This window comes from Macaca thibetana, chromosome 15 (genome assembly GCF_024542745.1).
Source record: "Macaca thibetana thibetana isolate TM-01 chromosome 15, ASM2454274v1, whole genome shotgun sequence".
In the NCBI taxonomy this organism is placed as follows: Eukaryota; Metazoa; Chordata; class Mammalia; order Primates; family Cercopithecidae; genus Macaca; species Macaca thibetana.
This window is the reverse complement of record NC_065592.1, coordinates 9,708,921-9,735,153: the sequence shown is the minus strand read 5'-3', so window position 1 is coordinate 9,735,153 and position 26,233 is coordinate 9,708,921. Positions and strand designations below refer to the sequence as shown.

At 52.2% G+C, this 26,233-nt stretch overlaps 2 protein-coding genes across 3 annotated transcripts in view; one reads left to right on the top strand and one right to left on the bottom strand.

The window, feature by feature from the left end:
• The window catches only part of DYNC2I2 (dynein 2 intermediate chain 2), a 210,553-nt gene that overhangs the window by 168,652 nt on the left and 15,668 nt on the right, over window positions 1–26,233 (bottom strand). The window lies entirely within an intron of this gene.
• Window positions 58–24,776, top strand: TBC1D13 (TBC1 domain family member 13). 2 transcript variants are annotated; one of them, XM_050760158.1, is made up of 12 exons: window positions 58–227; window positions 1,189–1,262; window positions 3,600–3,640; window positions 4,244–4,305; window positions 4,458–4,557; window positions 5,368–5,450; window positions 10,259–10,418; window positions 17,148–17,358; window positions 18,182–18,345; window positions 20,171–20,331; window positions 20,566–20,623; window positions 22,154–24,776. In XM_050760158.1, exons 1-12 carry the CDS (start codon window positions 205–207, stop codon window positions 22,217–22,219), a joined length of 1,203 nt encoding a protein of 400 aa, XP_050616115.1. In that variant the 5' UTR covers window positions 58–204; the 3' UTR covers window positions 22,220–24,776. The 2 variants fall into 2 exon arrangements, with proteins under 2 accessions (XP_050616115.1, XP_050616116.1); XM_050760159.1 differs by lacking the exon at window positions 58–227 and adding an exon at window positions 742–1,095.

Genomic DNA, 26,233 nt, shown 5'->3' with positions numbered 1-26,233 from the left:
TACTGGGTGGAAGCGTGAGAGTAGAGGGGTGGCACGTGACAGGCGGGGCGGGGCCGGGGCGGCGGAACGCGCAGGCTAGTGGCTGCGTTTCCCGCCGGAGGATTTTGCCCAGCGCCCCGCGTCCCTGGGGGGCGGCGGTGGTGGCGGCGCAGGCGGCCGAGGCGCAGGCGGCGGAGGCGGCTGGGGGGTCCGGAAGTCAACACCATGTCAAGTCTGCACAAGAGCCGGTAAGGGGCTACGGGGCCTGACCCGGCTGAGCTCCTCCTGGCCAGGCTGCCCCTTCAGCCCCTCAGAAGGGGGAAGCGCGGGTGGGGCTAGGAATCGGCAGACCTCCCCCCACCCCGGCAGAGGGTCTCGAGCGTCCACCTAACCTCATTGCCTGTGGGCTGCAGGAAGGACGGAGAGGCGGCCCTTCTCCTGCCCCTGGTGTCACTCCTTCTGCCTCCCTCATCCTGGACCCCTGGTTTCCCCCTTCCCCTGAGTCTTCCTCATCCAGACCCCCATGCCCCGCACTCTCCCTTTCCCCCTTTTGAGTCTCCTGCTCCTGTACTCTCTCCAAGTGCACCCTGTCCTCCGTGCTTTTTTCTTACTAGGATTGCTAGAGAACTTGCATTCTCCAGTCTGGCCCCTCCCCCAGGCCAGATCCTGCAGCATTGGCTGAATTTTGCTCACTCTTCAGTTTTCCTTCAGGACGTGTTTTTTAAACCCTTTGTCCTTGTCTTCTGGCAGGCCCAGAGGTCTTGTAATGGTTGTATTTGTGAGCGTTGTGCATTGTCTGCAGATCAAATTACTCCTGGTTCCTGAGGTCCAAGGAGTTCAGTTGGTGGCTGTGCTGTGGACCCGGCCTGGCCGGCAGGAAGTGCCCAGTAAACGTCAGCTCACTAAATATTAGAATGTTGGAATGTGTCTAATTTTATGGTCCACATTTGGGAACTTCTAGACAAGACTATCTCTCAAGTTTCTTCCCTGGCATTCTGTGTTTCTGGTTGTAGAGGAAGAAGTGAAATATGGTTTTGTTGTTCTCCAAAGCTGTCTCTTGTGAGGACCTTGACTAAGCTGTGTGATTTTTATGTCCTAAAGGGAAGAGAGGCACAGGTTGGAAACTGGCGGTGTGAGGGAGCTGAGGGCTGTGGGTCTCACTGAGCCAATATGAGCGTGCTTCATTTGCCTCCCTGTCTCCCCTTCTAGAATTGCAGATTTCCAGGATGTCCTGAAGGAGCCCTCAATTGCTTTGGAAAAGCTGCGGGAACTCAGCTTTAGTGGTAAGAAGCCATTCTTTATTTTCAGGGTTTCCCTAGAGCAGCCCTGTGGCTAGAATTCCCGGGGAGGTGCTCAAGGCCACACCTGGTCAGCTCTGGGGCCCAGCTGCTGGGGGCTGGGGCCATGGAAGGAAATTACACTTGGGGCCTTCTCCAGATTCTGTAGAGCTGAACAGGCAGTGACTGCCTTGAGCTTAGAGGGGTTTCCCAGAGGGGTAGTGGCCACACTTAGTGTGCCTTGCCCTTAGGCTTTCGACAGGAGGTGCCAGATTCCTGAGAGTAACAGGACAGGACTGAAGACTGGAGAATGAGAATGGGGGGACCCTTTTGAGCCCAGGACAGTCTTTCCTCATTCCTTAGCCAGCTTCCTGTGTTGGCGAATTTGGTTAACTGCAGGGTGGTTTCTGGTTCTCTCCCTAGCTTGGGGTCTAAGCTGCCTGAGGCGGCAGTAAACTTTGGTTAGCTGGTTAGTGGTAAAATAGCCTTGGGACACTGACTTTAAGGAGCCGATCCTGCCTTGTTAGACTTTGCCCCAACCAGCACAAAGATAACTCTCTTTTTGCCTGTTTTAAAAAATATCCCAACGTCTTCTGCATCGCTTCTTGTCACTTTTTTGCCCCTGTAACTTTGCCAGCAAGAACTTCAGGCCGGGCACCGTGGCTCATACCTGTTATCCCAGCACTTTGGGAAGCCGAGGCAGGTGGATCACCTGAGGTCAGGAGTTCGAGAACAGCCTGGCCAACATGGTGAAACCCAGTCTCTACTAAAAATATAAAAAAGTAGGTAGGCATGGTGGCACTTGCTTGTAATCCCAGCTACTTGGGAGGCTGAGGCAGGAGAATCTCTTGAACCTGGGAATTGCAGCAAGCTGAGATTGTACCATTGCACTCTGGCCTGGGTGACAAGAGTGCAACTCCATCTCAAAAAAAAAAAGAACTTCTTATATTGTCCCTGCCATCATCATATAGATTCTGAAGTGGAGGCATTAGCTCATGTTCATGGTACCATGGATACTATAGCAGCAACTGCTCTAGTGAGCTTCCTGATATTATTGGAGGAGAACTTTGTCTTTCTGTTCAGGAGTAAAATACAGGCCCCAAAGGGGAGGCAGTCAGTGTTAGTAGTTAAGAGTTTTACAGTTAAGTTTCCTTCTTAGGACAATTATGCTAATCTTCCCTACTTACTGGGGTTATCATGAGGATTAAATGAAATAATACCTGTAAAGCACAAAATACTTAGCATTCATAGCTTAGTTTATATTCCACAAATACGTATGGAATATCTTCTATGTGCAATGCTGTGTGCTAGACGCTGGGAATAATAGGTGTGGTTTTTGTCTTCTGGGGCTTACCCAGTAGTAGGGGTTACAGACGTTAAGAAAACACACCACTGTTGTGTATATATATAACAGTTCCACTTATGACAGATGCTATGAAATAGTAACAGAGCCATTATTGCTTATAACGGAGGAACTGACCTGAATTGGGATGAGATGGTGGTTGGTAAAGGCTGCTCCTGAGGAAGGAATATCAAGGATGAGAAGGTGTTATCCTCAAAAGAACATTCCAGGCCGGGCATGGTGGCTCACACCTGTAATCTCAGCACTTTGGGAGGCTGAGGCGGGTGGATCACCTGAGGTCAGGAGTTCGAGACCAGCCTGGCCAACATGGTGAAATCCCGTCCCTACTAAATACAAAAATTAGCCAGGAGTGGTGGCTCACATCTGTACTCCTAGCTACTTGCAAGACTGAGGCAGAAGAATCGCTTGAACCGGGGAGGTGGAGGTTGCAGTGAGCAGAAATCATGCCACTGCACTCCAGCCTGGGCAACAGAGCAAGACTCTGTCTCAAAAAAAAAAAAAAAATTTGTATCTTGTCTGGGCCGGGTGTGGTGGCTCACACCTGTAATCCTAACACTTTGGGAGGTCAAGGCGGGCGATCACCTGAGGTCAGGAGTTTAAGCCCAGCCTGGCCAACATGGTAAAAACCTTGTCTCAACTAAAAATACAAAAATTAGCCAGGCATAATGGTGCGTGTCTGTAATCCCAGCTACCTGGGAGACTGAGGCAGGAGAATCGCTGGAACCCAGGAGGCGGAGGCTGCAGTGAGCCGAGGTTGCGCCACTTCACTCCAGCCTGGGTGATAGAGGGAGACTCCATCTCAAAACAAACAAACAAAGAAAAAAAACCAAACCATCCAGTCTAGTAATCTTTCTTGGGGAAATGATTCTTGAAGAAGGACTTCTTGCCCACTCTACTCCCCGCTAGCTGGCTCCAAGGTGAAGGGCTGGGGGTTCTGGGACTCTGGCCTGGGACATGACCTTTGCTTGCTGTGTCCACAGGCATCCCCTGTGAGGGCGGACTGCGGTGCCTCTGCTGGAAGGTGGGTGTGCCTGGGATGGGGCTTCCGCTCTGCTGAGCGTCCCTGGGTTTTCCTGCATAGGCTGCCCCTACCCCTGGCTTCTTCCTACTGTTCTGCACCTTTCCTTGCTTGTCTGAGGGAACTTTTCTGGGAAGTCCTGGGTTTTCTGTTCCTCTTGGTGTCCTCTGGAATTCCCCTTGGGGATGGGATACTTTGTAATGCCAACAACGAAGACCTCTGCTTCCTGGTCCGTGAAGTACAGTGAAAGTCATGCTTATTGGGACAAAACAAAGGCTGTGCTTTGCCCAAAGCTTCCAGCTCAGGTGGCCATGGAAGCCCAGTGTCCTGGTTTCCAGCCCTTCACAGCACAGGGTCTGGTGATCATGTGGAAGAGTCTGTGTGAGGAAAAGCAGAGGGAAGGGCTGATTTGGGTTAAAGGAGGAGGGAGGCAGTGGGGAGGAAGGGGGAGGCTAGACCTAGCTCATGCTGGCATTCCTGGGTTTCCGCCCATCTTGTCTTCTTGGGACTTTATGAGATGTTTTTCTTGAGGCCTATCAGCCCCGCCTAAAGACTGACGTTGATGCAGGAGGGTCACCAGAGCTTTGCCCCTCTCCCTCTGTGCAGATTCTCTTGAACTACCTTCCCTTGGAGAGAGCCTCATGGACCTCCATCCTGGCCAAACAGAGGTGAGACCCCGTGTAAGGGCAGTGACAGGAGGGCCCTTGCACCTGACGGAGCCGGTGCTGCCGGGGCCGCCCTGCCTCCTGCAGCTGCTGCTTTGGTCTGGGCTCCCTGGGTAGGACTGTTGGGAATCATCCTTCTCGCTTGTCTCCTGCAGGGAGCTGTATGCCCAGTTCCTGAGGGAAATGATCATCCAGCCTGGCATTGCCAAGGCCAACATGGGTGTGTCCAGGGAGGATGTGACTTTTGAGGACCACGTGAGTAGAGGTTGCCAGCAGAGACCCAGGATACAGAATGTGGAGGGGTGGCGGCCTTGGAGCAGGCAAGGCCCCCTGCATGCCAGGGGGTAGGTGCAGTCTGGTGTCAGTCCCCTCTGGACCTCCCAGTTCCTCCTTTCTGTGTTGGGTCGCTAAGCTTGGGGGCCCTGAGCTCAGTAAGACAAACGGTAGTTGGGGTCCAGGGAGCATGGCAAGGGCAGCCCTGCGTCAGGTGCTCTGAGGACATGGTCTATTTCAACCCTCATTCCTGTTGTTTGAAGAAAGTCAGAGCAGGGCGGGAGGGAGGCTAGGCTGCCCTCTGTGGCTTCCAGGAAGCCATGTTCTCCTCAAATGCTGAGCTCCTCCCTGGGCTTCACAGCACGGGAGAAAGAAATGGATGGGCCCAGGCCCAGACTCACAGATAGGAATTGACGACTCAGAGCATCAATGAATGAGAGCTGAAGAAACCGAATTCATTCATTCAGCAAGCAAACATTTACTGAGCAACTGTTACATGCAAAGTTCTCGAGCTACAGCAATGGACAGAAAAGGAACAGAGTCCCTGCCCAGCAGAGATGTACTCAGAGGAGGCTGCCAGGCTGGGCTTCTGGCTGTGGAGTTCAAACGGATTCAGGAGGCTGTGGAAAGGGCTGTGTTGGCTCCTCTGAGTAGCTTGCAGGTGGTGTCAGGGCCACATCTCAGTGTGTGGTGGGGTTGTTGCAGCAAGGCCACTGTTCAGGTTTCTGGGATAAAATCGGGCCCAGGCGCCTATCTGGGCCTCCGACAGAGCATCTTCATTTCTCCCCACAGCCACTCAACCCCAATCCTGACAGCCGGTGGAACACATACTTCAAGGACAACGAGGTGCTGCTGCAGATCGACAAAGATGTCCGGTAGGCAGGGGGCCTGGGGCCGGGAGCTGGCCCATGGGACTTCTGGGGCTCTCTGCAGCTCTGTCTTTTCCATTTGCAGGCCAGGCCCATGGATGGGGGTTTGCGGAGCTGCTGGTGGATTGTCTCAGCGGTTGGGTCCAGGCCCTGTTGATGATAGGCTGAGAATGAGGCTAGCGAGGGATATTCTGTCCTTGCATGTACCTGGCTGTTCTTATCTGAGCTGGAATTTCATTCGTACCCCAGGCGTTCATGGATTCATCTGACATTCATTCAACAAGTATTGAGCCCCTCTTGTATGCCAGGCTTAGCACTAAGCTCAGGGTTGAGCACTGAATATACTGATGTGTTCCCTCCCCTTAAGGATCTTAGAACCTAGAAGGGAAGATGGCAAGACATTCAGCCCATTAGATCTTAGCAGATGGCATTCGTGGTAAATGCTCTTGAAGGAAAATTTGAGGGGGTTTGGGGAAACCTCACCTGAGAGGCGGTGATTCAGCTGAGATCTGAGGAGCGGGAGGCCTCAGGGGAAGAGTGCAGCAAAGGCCACATTGGGCAGGGAACTGCCCTTGACAAGGTCCAGAGGGCCCGCAGAGCTTGACACATCTGAGGAACAATGCCAAGGCCAGGGGTGCAGATAGGGGCCGGACCTTGGACTTGATTCTAAGAGCATGAGGCAGCCATGCAAAGGTTTTGAGCAAAGGAGTGACAGGGTCAGATACACAGTTTTTAAAATCTTGAGCTACAATGTGTTTGTGCTTTTCCACTTAGTAAAGAAATGTGGAGATGCTGCGGCCCTGTCAGGCTGGGGAGTTTGGCAGCGTGTTGGACTAGGTGAGGAGCTAGAAGGCAGGCCTTGTCCACAGGTGGGTGGAGTGGCTAAGGGCTTGGGTTCTGGAGTCCATTTGCCTGGTTTCCATTCCGCCCTCACAGGTTGTTAGCTGTGTGACCTTGGGCAAGTGACTCACACCCTCTGATCATTACTCTCTTTATTGTGAAGTAGGAGTAAGGTGGTTCAGGCTAAGGGCACAGAACGGGTTGGGTCTCCACAGATACGTGGGACTGTTGTGCTGGTCTTAGCACATACAGAGGCTCTTAGAATGATCAGATCTCCATCAGAGAAGGGTCCTGGGAGCTTATCCTGTTCCTTGTACAACAGCCTGCCTGGGACCCCCGGCGCTTGGTCAGACAGGACAAGCCGACACTCTGACCCTCAGTGACCCTTCAGAACCTCCAAGGGGCAGCTCTCAGGTGCCCAAGTCAGTCTGCACCAGCACAGACAGGTGGCCCTCCATTGAGCTCCTTCTCAAGGAATGGCTGAGTACCTGTGTCAGGAGGGGTTTAGGAGTGAGCAGGACTGAAACAGTCTCTGCCTTCCGAGAGCTTCCAGTGTGAGCCTCCAGTGTGAGACGTATACTAAACCTGGAAACAGATACATAATTGCAAATACTGTAATGCTGTGAAGGAGGGAAAAACTGGTGCTTTTAGAGAATCAGAGGGAGGCCTTATTTTCCTTTGAGGGGTCGAGGAAAGCCTTTCCAGAGAGGAGGCTCAGGATGAGATGTGAAAGAGGAGGAGGCAGCAGGGAGGCAGCGGGCTGGGTGGAAGAGTCTGCTGGGCTGAGGCATAGCACATGAAAGTGCCCTGTGGCCGGGGAAGAAGGCGCGTGGCAGGATAAAGCAGGGTACTCCTTGCCCTTGCCACCGTGGGTGCTGCTCCTCAGCCCAGGCTCATCTTCAGATGGCCCCATATGACCCCCGCACAGGGCAACTCAGCCAGGCTGCAGGAGAAAGGAGGCACTCTTGTGCTCTCAGGCTGGGGTTGGTGCAGTGTTTACCCACGAGTTGTTCTGATTGCCATGTTCAAGTCAAGAACCGCTCCGTGACCCAGGGAAATAGGTTCTGTTTTTTTGTTTTGTTTTGTTTTGTTTTTCTTTTTTGAGACAGAGGCTCCCTCTGTCACCCAGGCTGGAGTACAGTGGTGCAATCTCGGCTCACCGCAACCTCTGCCTCCCGGGTTTCAAGCGATTCTCCTGCCTCGGCCTCGCTAGTAGCTGGGATTACAGGCATGTGCCACGATGCCTGGCTAATTTTTGTATTTTTTGGAGAGACGGGGTTTCACCAGTTGGCCAGGCTGGTCTCGAACTCCTGACCTCAAGTGATCCACCCACCTCAGCCTCGCAAACTGCTAGCATTACAGGCGTGAGCCACCACGCCTGGCCAGGTTCTGTTTTACGTGGGTAGTGATGGTAGCACATCCTTTGGTGCTTCTAGAAGTGGGTTTGCAATGTGCTAAGTATAAGAAGTCTGAAAAAAGTGCGTGTACTGCAGTACATATATTTAAAAAACTTGATCACATTCTAGACACCATCTCCCAACTTGTTTTCCCTGTCACTCTGTCTTGGACGTCTTTCCAGGTCAGCTGTGTAATATTCTGTTGTACAGTGTGTAACTTATGGAACCAAACCTCTTTTGCTACTACAAACCACTCTGTGTTTGTGCGTGTTAGATAATTTTTTTTTTTTTTGGAGATAGAGTCTTGCTCTGTTGCCCAGGCTGGACTGGAGTACAGTGGCTCAATCTCAGCTCACTGAAGGCTTGAACTCCCAGACTTAAGTGATCCTCCTGCCCTAGCCTCCCTCATAGCCAGGACTGCAGGCACATGCCACCACACCCAGCTAATTTTTTTCTTTTTTTTTGAGGTACAGTCTTGCTCTGTTGCCCAGGCTGGAGTGCACTGGCATGATCTCGGCTCACTGCATCCTCTGGGTTCCAGTGATTCTCCTCCCTCAGCCTCCTGAGTAGCTGAGATTATAGGCGTGTGCCACCACACCCGACTAATTTTTTGTATTTTTAGTAGAAACGGAGTTTCACCATGTTAGCTAGGATGGTCTCCTTTTTTTTTTTTTTTTTTTTTTTTTTTTGTGGTGGAGTCTCACTCTGTTGCCCAGGCTGGAGTGCAGTGGCACGATCTCAGCTCACTGCAAGTGCCGCCTCCCAGGTTCACGCCATTCTCCTGCCTCAGCCTCCTAAGTAGCTGGGACTACAGGCACCCACCACCACGCCCGGCTAATTTTTTGTATTTTTATTAGAGACGAGGTTTCACCATGTTAGCCAGGATGTTCTCGATCTCTGGACCTCATGATCCGCCTGCCTCGGCCTCCCAAAGTGCTGGGATTACAGGTGTGAGCCACTGCTCCTGGCCCCAACTAATTTTTTATAGAGATGGGGTCTCCTTTTGTTTCCCAGGCTGGTCTTGAACTCCTGGGCTTAAGTGATCCCTCCTGCCTTAGCCTCCTAAAGTGCAGGGATTATAGTCGTCAGCCACTGTGCCTGACCTAGATAAATTTTTTTACATGGAAAGATGTTTGGAGTTTAAAACAGAAGTTAGGTTGTATGACCATAATGACACTTTTAAAAAAAAGTATGTATCTATTTGCAAATACACATAAAATGTGGGTATGTATACATATACAATGACTACTGCTCTTTTAAAAAAATACTGTTTTTAAAATGAAATGTTGTAATTGTTGTTGTTGTTATTTTTTTGAGGCCGAGTCTCATTCTGTTGCCTAGGTTGGAGTGCAGTGGCACGATCTTGGCTCACTGCAATCTCCTCTTCCCAGGCTCAAGCAATTCCTGCCTCAGCCTCCCTAGTAGCTGGGATTACAGGCACCTGCCACTGCGCCTGGCTAATTTTTTTTTTTTTGAGATGGAGTTTCACTCTTCTTGCCCAAACTGGAGTGCAACGGCACGATCTCGGCTCACTGCAACCTCCGCCTCCCAGGTTCAAGTGATTCTCCTGCCTCAGCCTCCCAAGTAGCTGGGATTACAGGCATGTGCCACCATGCCTGGGTAAAATTTTGTATTTTTTTTTTTTTTTTTTTGAGACGGAGTCTTGCTGTGTCGCCCAGGCTGGAGTGCAGTGGCCGGATCTCAGCTCATTGCAAGCTCCGCCTCCCGGGTTTTTACGCCATTCTCCTGCCTCAGCCTCCCGAGTAGCTGGGACTACAGGCGCCCACCACCTCGCCCGGCTAGTTTTTTGTATTTTTTAGTAGAGACGGGGTTTCACCGTGTTAGCCAGGATGGTCTCGAACTCCTGACGTCATGATCCGCCCGTCTCGGCCTCCCAAAGTGCTGGGATTACAGGCTTGAGCCACCGCGCCCGGCCTAAATTTTGTATTTTTTAAAGTAGAAACGGGTTTCTCCATGTTGGTCAGTCTGGTCTCAAACTCCCGACCTCAGGTGATCCACCCGCCTTAGCCTCCCAAAGTGCTGGGATTACAGGCGTGAGCCACTGTGCCCAGCCAATTTTTGTATTTTTAATAGAGACAAGATTTACCATGTTGGCCGGATTGATCTCGAACTCCTGACCTCTAGTGATTCAAAATGTTGTAATTAAAAACAAACAATGCTGGCTGGGTACGGTGGCTCATGCCTATAATCCCAGCACTTTGGGAGGCCGAGGCGGGTGCATCACGAGATCAGGAGATCAAGACCATCCCGGCTAACACGGTGAAACCCCCTCTCTACTAAAAATACAAAAAATTAGCCGGGCGTGGTGGCGGGCGCTTATAGTCCCAGCTACGCGGGAGGCTGAGGCAGGAGAATGGCGTGAACCCGGGAGGCAGAACTTGCAGTAAGCAGAGATTGCTCCACTGCACTCCAGCCTGGGCGACAGTGAGAGACACCGTCTCAAAAAATAAACAATGCTTTTGGGGAGTCTTGGGGTCTCCTGGCAGCAGGATGCAGATGGGATGGCGAAAACCTCCACCCCCAGTAACAAGATTCTTTCCTGTTCCCTCTTGACAGGAGGCTGTGCCCAGACATTTCCTTCTTCCAGAGGGCCACTGAGTACCCTTGCCTCCTCATCCTGGACCCCCAGAATGAGTTTGAAACCCTTCGTAAGAGAGTGGAACAGACTACACTGAAATCTCAGACAGTGGCCCGGAACCGGAGTGGGGTCACAAATGTGAGTGCCAGCCTGGGATCCCCAGGGACTCCCCCAACAGTCTTTTCTTTCCTTTTTCTCTTCAACTCCTGGCCACAAGGTGTCGGGCCATGACCATCTGCTTGATAGTTACTCAGAGCAATCCTGATGCTGCCAGATCCTGGGGCGCTTTCTGAAAGTTGGGTGACAGAGGTTCGCTGTGTCCCAGCTGGGTGTAATGGCTGCTGGGAAGGGCCCTGCGTCACAGTGAGTGAATGAGCCAGGCTTCTAATCTTATAATGGGGTCATTACAAATGTGAGACAGTGTGATAGGGCTGGGCACAGTGGTTCACGCCTGTAATCCCAGCACTTTGGGAGGCTGAGGCAGGAGGATTGCTTGAGCCCAGGAGTTCAAGACCAGCCTGGGCAACATGGTGAAACCCCATCTCTACAAAAAATAGAAAAATTAGCTGGGCATGGTGGTGCGTGCCTATAGTCCCAGCTACTCAGGAGGCTGAGGTAGGAGGATGGTTTGAGCCTGGGAGGCAGAGGTTGCAGTGAGCCTGCATCACACCACTGCCCTCCAGCCTGGGTGACAGAGCCCAACCCTGTCTGAAAAAAATAAAAATTAAGAAAACGGCCAGCACAATGGCCCATGCCTGTAATCCCAGCACTCTGGGAGACCAAGGCAGGCAGATCACTTTAGGTCAGGAGTTTGAGACCAGCCTGACCAACCCAGGGATTTAACCCCATCTGTACTGAAAATACAAAAATTTGGCCCTGGCCAGGCATGGTGGCTCATGCCTGTAATCCCAGCACTTTGGGAGGCCGAGGCGGGTGGATCACCTGAGGTCAGGAGTTCGAGACCAGCCCGGCCAACATGGTGAAACCTTGTCTCTACTAAAAATACAAAAATTAGCGGGGCATGGTGGTGGGTGCCTGTAATCCCAGCTACCCGGGAGGCTTAGGCAGTAGAATTGCTTGAACCCGGCAGGTGGAGGTTGCAGTGAGTCTAGATTGCACCACTGCACTCCAGCTTGGGTGACAAAACGAGACCCTGTCTCAAAAAAAAAGAAGAGCGCGGCCGGGCGCGGTGGCTCAAGCCTGTAATCCCAGCACTTTGGGAGGCCGAGATGGGCGGATCACGAGGTCAGGAGATCGAGACCATCCTGGCTAACACGGTGAAACCCCGTCTCTACTAAGAAATACAAAAAATAGCCGGGCGAGGTGGCAGCGCCTGTAGTCCCAGCTACTCGGGAGGCTGAGGCCGGAGAATGGCGTGAACCCGGGAGGCGGAGCTTGCAGTGAGCTGAGATCCGGCCACTGCACTCCAGCCTGGGTGACAGAGCTAGACTCCGTCTCAAAAAAAAAAAAAAAAAAAAAAAAAAAAGAAGAGCGCATTCCAGGTGGAGAGGAGGGCATAGGCCGAAGTGCTCAGCAGGAGAGAGCATGGTGTGTTCCAGGGCAGGGAGGCCAGGGTGGCTAGAAGCAGAGAGTGAAGGAAGAGGTTGGTGCTGGTGAGGCCACGTGGGGCCGTTGTCATGAGGGGTGGGGAGAATCCTTTACAGTACTGTAAGCAGGGCAGTGACGTGATTCACGTCTGCTTGCGTCAGAAATGCTTTAGGCACTGTGGAGATGTAGGAGTGGTGCTAGAGAGGCTACCTGGAAGACCACTGCAGTTGTCTAGGCAAGAGGTGGTGGGGGCAGGGATGCAGCAGAGTTAGATCTGAGAGACTCAGGGGTGGAACTGATAGAACCCCCAACTTTTAATAGATTCCTGTCACTCTGAGAAACTGCTTGTAGTCAAGCAAGTATATTACCTTATTCCTTAATTTACACCCCCTACTTTGGTATCTGGAATAGTGGCTTGTTGCCCTAAACTTTCACTGTCTTCCTTCAATGGAAAAAGCCTTCTCTATAGCCTCCAACAAGCTAGGGCAGATACTACTGCAAAAGTTTTTCTCCCCTGGGGAATGACTTTGTTTTTTGTTTGTTTTATTTTTTAAAATAGAGACAGAGTCTTGCTATGTCACCCAGACTGTCTTGAATTCCTGAGCTCAAGCGATCCTCCTATCTGGGCCTCCTAGAGTGCCAGGATAACAGGCGTGAGCCACCACACCCAGCTGGGAATGACTTTGATCGGAGCTCTGACGGGCAGGGGCAGATATGGCCAATCCGGGGTTGCAGGTGCCTACGAGAGTTGGGTGTCCAGCAGAACTGCTGTGCAGTGCAGATTGCGTGGCGAGATAACCAGGAGGCTGGCTTCGTTGGCGGCACTCTTGACTGCTGATTTCCTGACTGAAGGGCAGGGAGGGGACTGGCTCCTGTCATTCCTTTCACTGTAGTAACTGGGTATAAGGAGCACTTACCTAGTTTAACTTTTGGTACTGGTAGCAGAGAACCCACCAGAAACTTCATCTCTAAGCCTCTGGGTTCATGATTGGGCAGTTTGAGTTAAAGTTGACCATCTGTGTGACTCTGGGCAAGTCATACCAGGTTCACATCCTGGCCTTTGTTTCCTCAGCCGTCAACTGGGCATAGTCATTTCTGCCCTCCCTGAGTTGCCAAGAGGATGAAATGAGGTCATGGCTGTGCAGATTCTTCAAAAGCAGAAAGCCCTGGGCATCCTCAGGAGGCAGCCTGCCCTCAAGCCCTGGACCTTAGGTTTGGGAGTCAGCCAGTTCAGGGTCAAGTCCTGATGCCACCACCTAATGTTAGACATTTAAGGAGCAGTCTGACATTTCTGAGCCTCAGTTTCCTCATCTTGAAAATAATGTTGAGAGAATATTTTAGATTGTTCAGTGGATTAAATGGAGGAATACCCGTACAGCACTGTCTGCCGCATAAAAAGCTCTTGGTAAATGTGACTGATGTGTGTCTCTGTGTGTGAACATCCCTGCACGTGTATGCATACATATGTATGTATATGTTATGGGAGAGAGAGTTTAATGTCTCCAGGACCGTACGCTTCCAGGATGGCTTCATCCACTGTCACTGCCTGGGTTCTCTCAGATGGGTCACTCACCTCTGGGACTTCCGACCGATCAGGTCTAGGGCAGGGCCCAGGCACGTGAATCTTTACAAAGTTCCCAAGGGATCCTGACAGGCAGCTGGTATTGGGGACCCGTGCTCATTGCATGAGTCTTCAGTAGGGATCATCATCTCTTTATCTTCCAACCTTTTTTTTGAGACAGTCTTGCTCTTTCGCCCAGGCTGGAGTGCAGTGGCACAGTCTTGGCGCTCTACAACCTCCGCCTCCTGGGTTCAAGCAGTTCTCATGCCTTAGCCTCCTGAACAGCTGGGATCATAGGCATGTTGCACCACGCCTGGCTAATTTTTTTTGTTGTTTGTTTGTTTTTGTTTTGTTTTCTTTTTCTTTTTTTTTTTTTGAGACGTAGTCTCGCTGTGTCGCCCAGGCTGGAGTGCAGTGGCCGCATCTCAGCTCACTGCAAGCTCCGCCTCCCGGGTTTACGCCATTCTCCTGCCTCAGCCTCCCGAGTAGCTGGGACTACAGGCGCCCGCCACCTCGCCTGGCTAGTTTTTTGTATTTTTTAGTAGAGATGGGGTTTCACCGTATTAGCCAGGATGGTCTCGATAGCCTGACCTCGTGATCCGCCCGTCTCGGCCTCCCAAAATGCTGGGATTACAGGCTTGAGCCACTGCGCCCGGCCTGTTTTTTTGTTTTTTGTTTTTGTTGTTGTTGAGACAGAGTCTCGCTTTGTCACCCAGACTGGAGTGCAATGGCCGGATCTCAGCTCACTGCAAGCTCCGCCTCCCGGGTTCACGCCATTCTCCTGCCTCAGCCTCCCGAGTAGCTGGGACTACAGACGCCCGCCACCTCGCCCGGCTAGGTTTTTGTATTTTTTAGTAGAGACGGGGTTTCACCGTGTTAGCCAGGATGGTCTCGATCTCCTGACCTTGTGATCCGCCCGTCTCGGCCTCCCAAAGTGCTGGGATTACAGGCTTGAGCCACCGCGCCCGGCCTGTTTTTTTTTTAAGAAGGAGTCTTGCTCTGTCGCCCAGGCTGGAGTGCAGTGGCGCGATCTTGGCTCACTGCAAGCTCCACCTCCCGGGTTCATGCCATTCTCCAGCCTCAGCCTCCCAAGTAGCTGGGACTACAGGTGCCCACCACCATGCTTGGCTAATTTTTTATGTATTTTTTAGTAGAGACGGGGTTTCACCATGTTAGCCAGGATGGTCTTGATCTCTTGACCTTGTGATCAGCCTGCCTTGGCCTCCCAAAGTGCTGGGATTACAGGCGTTAGCCATCGCGCCTGGCCTAATTTTTGTATTTTTAGTAGAGACTTTTGGCCAGGGTGGTCTCGAACTCCTGACCTCAAGTTATCCTCCCGCCTTAGTTTCCCAAAGTGCTGGGATTACAGGTGTGAGCCACTGTGTCTGGCCTCCAACCTTTTCTTATGAAAATTTTCAAACATTCCGGAAAGTTGAAAGGAGAGTACACTGGATAACTATCTGTATATTTTCCATCTAAATGCAACACTTGTTAACATTTTTCACATTGCTTTATTCGTGTGTGTATTATATATAGAGAAAGAGTAAGTTGCAGATGTCTGACCTTTTACCACCAAGCACTTCAGCAGGATCTCCTGAGAATAAGGGCATTCATTGTTGGCCAGGCACGGTGGCTCACACCTGTAATCCCAGCACTTTGGGAGGCCAAGGCAGGCGGATCACCTGAGGTCAGGAGTTCGAGATCAGCCTGACCAACATGGCAGAACCCGCCCCCCCAACTTAAAAAAAAAAAAAAAAAAAAGCCGGATGTGGTGGTGGTCACCTGTAATCCCAGCTACTTGGGAGGCTGAGGTGGGAGAATAATTTGAACCCAGGAGGCAGAGTTGCAGTGAGCCAAGATCACTCCATTACACTCTAGCCTGGGTGACAGAGCAAGACTCCATGTCAAAAAAAGAAGAAGGGCATTCTCCTACTTACCATTAGCACATCTGGGAAGATTAACCATGAGTCCATAATATCACCTGTGAACGATTGAGATGTCCTCAGTTGTGCCAGTGGTATCTTTGGATATTCTCTTTCTTTGGTCTCTTGATTTGGACTAGGCCTACCCTCCCCAACCCCATCACCTTAACAGCTGACTTTTTGAAAAGTCTTGGCCAGGCCAGGCATGGTGGCTCATGCCTGTAATCCTAGCACTTTGGGTGGATCACGAGGTCAGGAGTTCAAGACCATCCTGGCCAACATGGTGAAACCCTGTCTCTACTAAAAATACAAAAAATTAGCTGGGCATGGTGGCGGGTGCCTGTCATCCCAGCTACTCGGCAGGAGAATCACTTCAACCCAGGAGGTGGAGGTTGCAGTGAGCCGAGATCGTACCATTGCACTCTAGCCTGGGCGACAGAGCAAGACTCTGTCTGGGGGGCAGAAAAAAGAAGAAAAGTCTTGGCCAGTTGTCTGTTTTCGACATATTTAAAGTTTTTGGTATTTTTTTTGTTTTGTTTTTTGAGACAGAGTTTCACTCCTGTTGCCCAGGCTGGAGTGCAATGGTGCAATCTTGGCTCACCACAACCTCTGCCTCCTGGGGACAAGCGCTTCTCCTGCCTCAGCCTCCCGAGTAGCTGGGATTACAGGCATGTGCCACCACACCCGGCTAATTTTTTTGTATTTTTAATAGAGACAAGATTTCTCGGCCGGGCGCGGTGGCTCAAGCCTGTAATCCCAGCACTTTGGGAGGCCGAGGCGGGCGGATCACAAGGTCAGGAGATCGAGACCACAGTGAAACCCCGTCTCTACTAAAAATACAAAAAATTAGCCGGGCGCGGTGGCGGGTGCCTGTAGTCCCAGCTACTCAGGAGGCTGAGGCAGGAGAATGGCGGGAACCCGGGAGGCGGAGCTTGCAGTGAGCCGAGATCGCGCCACTGCACTCCAGCCTGGGCAACAGCGTGAGACTGCGTCTCAAAAAAAAAAAAAAAAAAAAAAAAATTTCTCCACATTGGTCAGGCTGATTTCGAACTCCTGACCTCAGGTGATCCGCCCGCCTTGGCCTCCCAAAGCGCTGGGATTACAGGCATGAACCACCATGCCTGGCCCTAAAGTTTTTGTTTTAAATTGAAGTGTAACTTACGTGCAATTACGTGTACAATTAGAAAATGTTTTTCTTGTGTGTGTACCTGTGTAAGTGCCAGTCAGTCAAGATAAAGAACGTGTCCACATCCAGAAAGTTCCTGCATGCCCCTTCCCAGTTAGTACTTCTCACTGCTCTGACTTTTACCACCATAAGTTAGGTTTTAGGACCGTCGTTGTGAGACAGTGTCTTGCTGTCACCCAGGTTGGAGTACAGCGGTGTGATCATAGCTCACTGCAGCCTCAGCCTCCTGGGCTCAAGTGATCCTCTTGCCCTAGCCTCCCAAGTAACTGGAAACACAGGTGCATGCCATCATACCCGGCTAATGTTTACATTTTTTTTGTAGAGACGGGATCTCCCTATGTTGTCCAGGCTGGTCTCGAACTCTTAGGCTCAAGTGATCCTCCTGCCTTGGCCTCCAAAAGTGCTGGGATTACAGGCTTGAGCTATTGTGGCCAGCCCATGTTGTCTCTTTTTGTTTTTGTTTTTTTCTCCTGAGACAGGGTCTTGCTCTGTCACCCAGGCTGGAATGCAATGGTATAATCACAGCTCACTGCAGCCCCAACCGCTGGGGCTCAACTCTCACCTCAGCCTCTCAAAGTGCTAGGATTGCAGGCATGAGCCACCCACCCTGGCATTGTCTTTCTTGATGGGGTCCTCCTTTTCTCCTCCAGATGAGCTCCCCACAAAAGAACTCTGTGCCATCATCCCTAAATGAGTATGAAGTGCTGCCCAATGGTTGTGAGGCCCACTGGGAGGTGGTGGAGCGGATCCTGTTCATCTATGCCAAGCTCAACCCTGGCATCGCTTACGTGCAAGGCATGAATGAAATCGTGGGGCCCCTCTACTACACCTTTGCCACCGACCCCAACAGTGAGTGGAAAGGTAAGAAGGCTCTTGGTGCTCACATCAGTCCTTGCTGGCCCGTGTCAGGCTGTGCAGCTCACTTTCCCTCTCGGGCCTCTGTTCTCCCTCTGCAAGTTGAGGAGTTGGCCTGGATCATCTCTGAGATCCTTTGCAGCTGTGATCTTCTAGAATGTTGGATGTTTACTGATCTCTTGATATTTGTAATTTAATTTCTGGTAGAGAAGGTAGATATATAGGAAGCCGAATTAGAAGATTTATTTATTTTTTATTTTTTATTTTTTTTTGAGACGGAGTCTCGCTGTGTCGCCCAGGCTGGAGTGCAGTGGCCGGATCTCAGCTCACTGCAAGCTCTGCCTCCCGGGTTTTTACGCCATTCTCCTGCCTCAGCCTCCCGAGTAGCTGGGACTACAGGCGCCCGCCACCTCGCCCGGCTAGTTTTTTGTATTTTTTAGTAGAGACGGGGTTTCACCGTGTTAGCCAGGATGGTCTCGAACTCCTGACCTCGTGATCCGCCCGTCTCGGCCTCCCAAAGTGCTGGGATTACAGGCTTGAGCCACCGCGCCCGGCCCGAATTAGAAGATTTAAATAATAGTTTTTAAGTTGTCATCAGGAGAGTATGTAATAAATTGCTAAGTGAATGTACAGTGCTGCCAGACGTGAGAAGAAAGAGGCGATGTCTTTAACCTGGGGGTGGAGGGGGTCAAGGACAGAGGAAGGACTGAGCCCCACCACGAGGACGGGGCAACTCAGTGGGGCTCAGAGCGGGGCAGATGTCTGGTAGGTAAGAGGTGGGATGGGCCTGGAGTGCGCCACTTCTGCCCCCATCCTGCGTCTCTCCCAGAGCACGCCGAGGCAGACACCTTTTTCTGCTTCACCAACCTCATGGCCGAGATCCGGGACAACTTCATCAAGAGCCTAGATGACTCGCAGTGTGGCATCACCTACAAGATGGAGAAGGTTTACTCCACCTTGAAGGATAAGGATGTGGAGCTCTACCTGAAACTGGTGAGGACCCCAGGAACAGAGGGATGGAAAGGGACAGGAGGCAGAGAGTTGCTGCGCCATCCCAGCCCAGGGCGAGGTCTGGCGGTCGGACGTGGCGGCTGCTGGTGCTGCCCGGGACACTGACCCATGTGCTGAGGCAGCTGATGGCCAGAGCCCAGCAAGCTGGGAGGGAAAAGGAAAGTTGAGAATGGTGCCCACTGTGTGCCAGGCATACTGCAGGGCATTTATTATGAACTTACTTGGTTAAGCTATTAGTAGTCTTCTGAGGTAAGTGTTAACTTCATTTTTTAAAATTAATATAATTTTAAAAATTGTACTGGCATTCCGTGTTTATTTCATAAAACAAAAGGAATTTATTTACATATAAACAAAAAGTTTCATGAAAAATAAAATACATATCTAAGCTTATCTTTTTTTTTTTTTTTTTTTGAGACAGAGTCTCGCTCTGTCGCCCAGGCTGGAGTGCAGTGGCCAGATCTCAGCTTACTGCAAGCTCTTCCTCCCGGGTTTACGCCATTCTCCTGCCTCAGCCTCCCGAGTAGCTGGAACTATAGGTACCGCCACTGCGCCCAGCTAATTTTTTGCATTTTTAGTAGAGACAGGGTTTCACTGTTTTAGCCAGGGTGGTCTCGATCTCCTGACCTCGTGATCCACCCACCTTGGCCTCCCAAAGTATTGGGATTGCAGGCATGAGCCACCGCGCCCAGCCCTTTTTTTTCTTTTGTTTTGAGATGGACTCTCACTCTGTCAGAGGGCAGATTGGAGTGCAATGGTGCAATCTCAGCTCACTGCAACCTCCGCCTCCCAGGTTCAAGCAATTCTCGTGCCTCAGCCTCCCTAATAGCTGGGATTACAGACATGCATTACCATGCCCGGCTCGTTTTTGTATTTTTAGTAGAGATGGGATTTCACCATGTTGGCCAGGCTGGTCTCGAACTCCTGACCTCAAGTGATCCGCCTAGCTTGGTCTCCCAAAATGCTGGTATTACAGGTGTGAGCCACTGTGCCTGGCTGGCCAGGAATAATCATCTCTTTTTAAACAAATATGGGTTGAGTGTGATGGCTCACAGTTGTAATCCTAGCACTTTGGGAGACTGAGGCAGGAGGATCGCTTGACCCCAGAGGCTGAGACCATCCTGAGCAACATAGTGAAGCTTTGTCTCTACAAAAAATTTAAAAACTAATTAGCCAGGCATGGTGGCACAGGCCTGTAGTTTCAGCTACTCAGGAGGCCAAGGGAGGAGCTCTCAAGGTCAAGGCTACAATGAGCCTTGATTGTGCCGCTGCACTTCATCCTAGGCAATATAGCGAGACCTCATCTCTGGAAAAAAAAAAAAGGAAGTATGCTTTTGCTGTTTTGTAGCACGCTTTTTCAGTTAATATTCACTGTGGCTGACCAGAAGGCTCATCTGTAGTGGGAATAATTGCCTGTGGAATTGTTCTGTGGATTAAATGAGTGAGAGGACATAGTTAATATGCTGAGCATAGCTCAGGCTTATAGTAAGTGCCCTGTGATGGTCACTCAGCACATCCACAAACCCAAGGCTATCATCTGCAAAGTGTGTGAAAGAGTTTGAGCCATCATTTATAAATCTGGAGAGCTTATTACATAAAGGTTTGGGTTTCCAGCTTCTCTTAAAAAAATAGGAAGATCTGAGGATGTTGGCTGGCAGCAAACAGGCTCTGCCCCTTTTCCAAGCGAGGCTATCTGGCAGCCTGGTGCCAGCCCTGGTGCTCTGAATTCATTTCTGACCCACTGCGTGGTGCTCCATGGCCAGCAGCCAACATGGAGTCCCGCTCCCCACCCCCTACGCTGTCTCCCCAGCAAGAGCAGAACATCAAGCCCCAGTTCTTCGCCTTCCGCTGGCTGACACTGCTGCTGTCCCAGGAGTTCTTGCTGCCTGATGTCATCCGCATCTGGGACTCCCTCTTCGCCGATGACAACCGCTTTGACTTCCTCCTCCTCGTCTGCTGCGCCATGCTCATGTGAGTGCGGGCATGAGCTGGCATCAGCTCACCAGGGCGGTCCTTGGAGAAGCCAGACGGGAGGACCCTCCGCCCCGAAGGGTGGGCAGGGCTGCTCTCTCATGGCTGGAGTGGGCTTCTGGAGTCCTTGGGACGGCCCCAAACCAAACTCGAGGTGGGTGGGGAGGGAGTAGCGGGCAGGGCCTGCGCTCAGAGCATCCCAGGTCCCAGCGCTTTTGCTGCTGCTTTTCATAGGCTGATCCGGGAGCAGTTGCTGGAAGGGGACTTCACTGTGAACATGCGGCTGCTGCAGGTAATGGGAGTTGGGGGCAGGCCCAGCCACTGCCATGAGGCCGGCACTTGCCAGGCACCCGCCCACGCCAGCCACTGTGACAGACTGGGCAGGCGCAGTGAAGCGTAGCAGGGATCAGAGTCCAGACCCCTGAGGGAGATCTGGTTTGGATCTGGGTTTGAATCCTGGTTCTGCCATTGACCTGGAATGTTGGGTGGCCTTGAGCAAGTGACCTGGCCTTCAAACCATGTATTCTACATAGGTGTTCACACCTAGGACACCGCAGGTGCCCAGAATGTGGCTGCGCTTGCTGGTGGCCATGCTCAGGCCAGGGGAAGGAGGTTGGGGTGTAGAGATTAAGAACATGGGCTCACCGGGCACGGTGGCTCATGCCTATAATCCCAGCACTTTGGGAGACTGGGGTGGGTGGATCACCTGAGGTCAGGAGTTCGAGACCAGCCTGGCCAACATGGCGAAACCCCGTCTCTCTACTAAAAATACAAAAATTAGCTGGACGTGGTGGCGGGTGCCTGTAATTTCCAGCTACTTGGGAGGCTGAGGTAGGATAATTGCTTTAACCCGAGAGGTGGAGGTTGCAGTGAGCCGAGATCACGCCACTGCACTGCAGCCTGGGTGACAGAGCAAGACTCTGTCTCAAAAAAAAAAGAAGATGGGCTCAAGGGCCTACAGCTTTAGGTCCACAGTTTTGCTCTGCTGTGCTCATCATGTGACCCAAGCCAAGTTACAGCATCTCTGGGTCTCAGCTTCTTCACCAGCACCTGGCCTTAGTGTGGGTTTGGTTTGTTGTTGTTTGTTTTTTTTTTTTTTTTTGAGACGGAGTCTCGCTCTGGAGTGGCACAATCTCAGCTCACTGGAGTGGCACAATCTCAGCTCACTGCAACCTCCACCTCCCAGGTTCAAGCGATTCTCCTGCCTCAGCCTCCTGAGTAGCTGGGATTACAGGCATGCGTCACCAAGCCCGGCTAGTTTTTTTTGTATTTTTTAGTAGTAATGGGGTTTCTCCACATTGGTCAGGCTGGTCTCAAACACCCAACCTCAGGTGATCCACCCGCCTCGGCCTCCCAAAGTGCTGGGATTACAGGCGTGAGCCACCAAGCCCAGCCTAGAGTTGGTTTTCCATAACTTCATGGACTAGATCTGGAAAATGAGCAGAATCACAGTAGCCACTCACAGCACTGTTGGGACTTTGAGCTGATGCTCAGACACTGGCCCAGTGCCACTGACTCCACATGAGGGAGCTCGGTTTCAGTGGCAGAAGTGGGAGAGCTGAGGCAGCATGGTCTGGTCCTGAGGAAAGGGCCGCGAGAGCCTGGGGGTGGTTGTGTGTGGATCGGTTGAGTTGGTGCTGCATGGCGTAACGTCACCTGCATGCAGGGCTCTGGGGATTGGGGAGTGTGGGATGCCTGGTAGTCCGTGCTCCTGCCCCTGAGGCCCAGGATCCAGCATGGCAGCGGGTCCCAGCAGGGAGGGTGTCTGTGTGGCAGGGGTGAGGTAGCTTCAGAGGCAACTGTTGGCCTTTCCTGTGCCCAGGACTACCCCATCACAGATGTCTGCCAGATCCTGCAGAAAGCCAAGGAGCTCCAAGACTCAAAGTAACCCGCGGCAAGAGGCCCATGTTCGGGAGAGAAGCCACCCGACCCTGTGCCCTGGCTCACGGGACACACAGAAACCTGTAGGAACCCAGCCTGAGGGGAAACCGCAGGGTTGGCCCGAGTCCCAGGCAGTGCCCGCTGGGTACACACTGTGCTGTGCTCCTTCTTCTGCCACCACGCCCAGCTCCCCGCCTGCCCTGCACCCTGCCCTCTTTGCCCAGGATACTGAGCAGGGCTGAAGCTCGGGAAGTTGTCCTTCCCGGGCCAGGGCCATTTCCGGCACTGGGAGGCTCCCAGCGGCCCCCTCCCTGCCTCGGCTCTGCGCCCCAGCCTCGGTTCCTGCTTCTGGTCTTTTCCTGGGCTCCGGTCAGGGGAGGTGCTTGGCCAGTGGGCCAGAAACCGCTTCTGAGTGGAGTGCTTCACAGGGAAGGCAACACTGAAAGCAGAGGCCTGCCATCTCTCTCACCCACAGATGTCTGTCTGTAGTCGGTTGGTGTGGACGTGGGCCCAAGTCCCCAGGCGTCTCCTCCCCGCGTATGTGTGTGTGAGGGGGTGAGGGTCTCTCAGGCCTCCAGGTCTCCCAGCCCCTCCTTCTCTGTCTCTACCTCTCTGCCTGTCTCCTTCCGCCTCCTTCCCAGGGTGGGACTATGTCTTGCTCCATGTTTCCTCTGTCCATTACTCTCCCTGCCCTTCTCTGTTGGGGTGCCTTATCCTGAGCCGCCTCCTCTCCCTGCTTCCCTCTGCTCCCCTGAACCTGGGAGACAGATGAGAAGACTGGCTCAGCAAGGCCCCTGGAGGTCAAGCTTGGCCTTTGCCTCCTGTTCCCATCCCCCAGCCCCAGGCTCCTGGGTCCCCCCGACTGCGAGGGAGCCCTCCGTGCCTCACTTAGAGGGTTCTGAACCCGTTCCCTACACAGAAATCTTGGAAACCAAATGCTGCTGAGTAAGAACGAAGCTTTGAGCTTCCTGCCCCTGTGCTCTGCCCAGGGAGGAAGGAAGAGGGGGAGCTGGTTTTTCTGGAGGTTCTCCCAGAGGCCCTCCTGTCCCAAAAGAAAAGGACCTTGATTCTGAGCCCAGGGTCGGAACCTGTTGCTTCAGAAGAGTTGTCATTTCCTCGGCTTCCAGGTCCCAACCCAGGGTGGGTGAGTCCCACAAAGGACAAGTGGGGCCTGAGGAAGCTTCTCTGGGGCCAGGGGTAGCTGCGCTTAAAGGCCTTGGGTCCTGCCAGTACCAGGAGGGCTATGTCTGTGCTTCTGTGTATCCCTCCACCCTCTGCGGACTGAGGGAGGTGCAGGGCCTTCTCTGACCCCTGCCTGAGCTGTTCCCAGGGCTGGGGCAGGTATACCCTGAGCAGGGGCAGCTGGCCGCTCCCAGTTCTCACCAAGTCACCTCCCTCCTTGTACAAGGTTTGCGTCCGGAAGCCAGGTGCCATAGTGAGTACCCTTGTCCTCCAGACTGGCTGGCAGGAGTCAGGCCCCAGCAGCCCTCCTGCCCCCAAAGCCTTCCGAGTCTGGTGGGCAGGACTTCTCGCTGCCCTCCCAAGCCTGGCTGTGGGCCAGAAACGGCTTCCCCAGGTGGCTCTTCTACCAGGCTTTTCCTTGGATGCCACCTGGATTTCTGCACCTGCGCAGTATTTGGGAGACTTTGACTATTTATTCAGACTCCTGGCTATGTATTGCACATTGGTGAGTGCTCTGGGGATGAGGCGTGGGTGTAGGAAGGTAGAAAGGAGTTGGAGACAAGATCCTCTTCATTTTCCAAGATCAAAGTCAGCCTCTTCTCCCCATGCTTCTAGGACCTGCCTGATTTTCCAGCAGGTCCTGGCTGGGTGGGCTCTTGAGTTCTGTACTGGAATTGAGTGTAAAGGTGGGAAGAGAACTGGGCTGACTCCAGGACCTCCAGGATGAGGCAGAGACATGATGCTTCCTGCCGGCCTGGGCCACCCTCTCTCCAGTACTTGTCAGCTGGTGGTTCAGCCCCTCCTCCAACCCCTTCACAACCTTGGGCCACTGCCTGGGACCCAGCAGACATTGCCCAGGACTCCTAGTGCACTCACTCTTGTCTGCGCCCGCCTTCCTCCTGGGACCACACTACTTCACTGCCCAGGACTCCTAATGCACTCGCTCTTGTCTGCGCCCGCCTTGCTCCTGGGACCACACTACTTGAATCACCGTCTGATTTGCTTCGCTGGCAGAGTTGGGTCAAGTGCCCTCTCCTTTGCCCTGAGATGAAGGTCAAGAGCACAGGGACCAGGCCTTGGTTAGGCTGAGCTCCCAGCAGGATACCGCCTGCAGAAAGGACCTGCCCTGACAGTGACCCTTCCCCAGATTCTCAAGCAGATGCCCAAGGGAGGTTCCCACAGAACCAGAGTGCCTGAGGCTTCCTGCTTGAGAACCTGCCCCCTGGATCTTGGACACTTACAGATTGAGCTGTATGAATTCAGTGGGTCTCACTCCAGAGGGTCAGAACGTTTGCTTTAGTTTTTTATCTGTTTTGTTCCTTGAGTCAGTGCTGTTGATGACGAGTTGTCTTGAATAAATCATGTGTTCTTTGCAATGGGCATTGGTGCTGTGATGAGCTGAAACTTTGGAGACCTCAGAACAGGGAAAAATGTTTGAACAGGGATGGAGTTCAGAGTCTCTTAGAGTGGCCCTTCTTAAAAAAGGTCCAGGAAATCCTGGGAAGTGCCTGTTTGATTCTTCCAGTTCAGCCTCAGCAGTCTGCAGCTAGGGGAGGAGGGAATGATACTGGGGAAGGAGGTTCTGCATACATGATTACTTTTATTTTTTAGATTTAAAAAAACTTAGACCATCCCATTATATGTGGAAAAAGCATTTGACAAAATTCAACAGCTTTTCCTTATTTTTTATTTTATTTTATTTTGTTTTGAGACGGGGTCTTGCTGTGTTGCCCAGGCCAGAGTGCAATGGCATGATCTCCATTCACTGCAACCTCTGCCACCTGGGTTCAAGCGATTCTCCTTCTGCAGCTTCCCAAATAGTTGGGATTACAGGCGCCCGCCGCCATGCCAGGCTAATTTGTATTTTTAGTAGAGATGGGGTTTTACCATGTTGGCCAGGCTGGTCTCGAACTCCTGACCTTGTGATCTGTCCACCTCAGCCTCCCAAAATGCTAGGATTACAGGAGTGAGCCACCACGCCCAGCCCTCTTTTTTTTTTTTTTTAATTTTATTTGATTTTTTCTTTTTTTTTTTTTGAGACGGAGTCTGGCTCTGTCGCCCAGGCTGGAGTGCAGTGGCCAGATCTCAGCTCACTGCAAGCTCCACCTCGCGGGTTCACGCCATTCTCCTGCCCCGGCTTCCCAAGTAGCTGGGACTACAGGCGCCCACCACCTCGCCCGGGTAATTTTTTTTTTTTTTTGTATTTTTTAGTAGAGATGGGGTTTTACCGTGTTAGCCAGGATGGTCTCGATCTCCTGACCTCGTGATCCGCCCGTCTCGGCCTCCCAAAGTGCTGGGATTACAGGCTTGAGCCACCGCACCCGGCTTTTTTTTTTTTTTTTTAAGATGGCGTCTCACTCTGTCACCCAGGCTGGAATTCACCTCCCGGGTTCAAACAATTCTCCCACCTCAGCCTCCCAAGTAGCTGGGATTACAAGTGTGTGCCACCTCGCCTGGCTAATTTTTGTATTTTTAGTAGAGACAGTATTTTGCCATGTTGGACAGGCTGGTCTCCAACTCCTGGCCTGCCTTAGCTACCCAAAATGCTAGGATTACAGGCATGACTCACCGTTCCCGGCCGTCAGTTATTTTTTAGATTAAAAAAATTTAGGCCGGGCATGGTGGCTCACACCTATAATCCCAGCACTCTGGGAGGCCGAGGCTGGTGGATCATTTGAGAGCAGGAGTTTGAGATCAGCCTGGCCGACATGGTAAAACCCCGTCTCTACTAAAAATACAAAAATTAGCCGGGTGTGGTGCCACACGCCTGTAATCCCAGCTACTCGGGAGGCTGAGGCAGGAGAAGCGCTTGAGCTTGGGAGGCAGAGGTTGCGGTGAG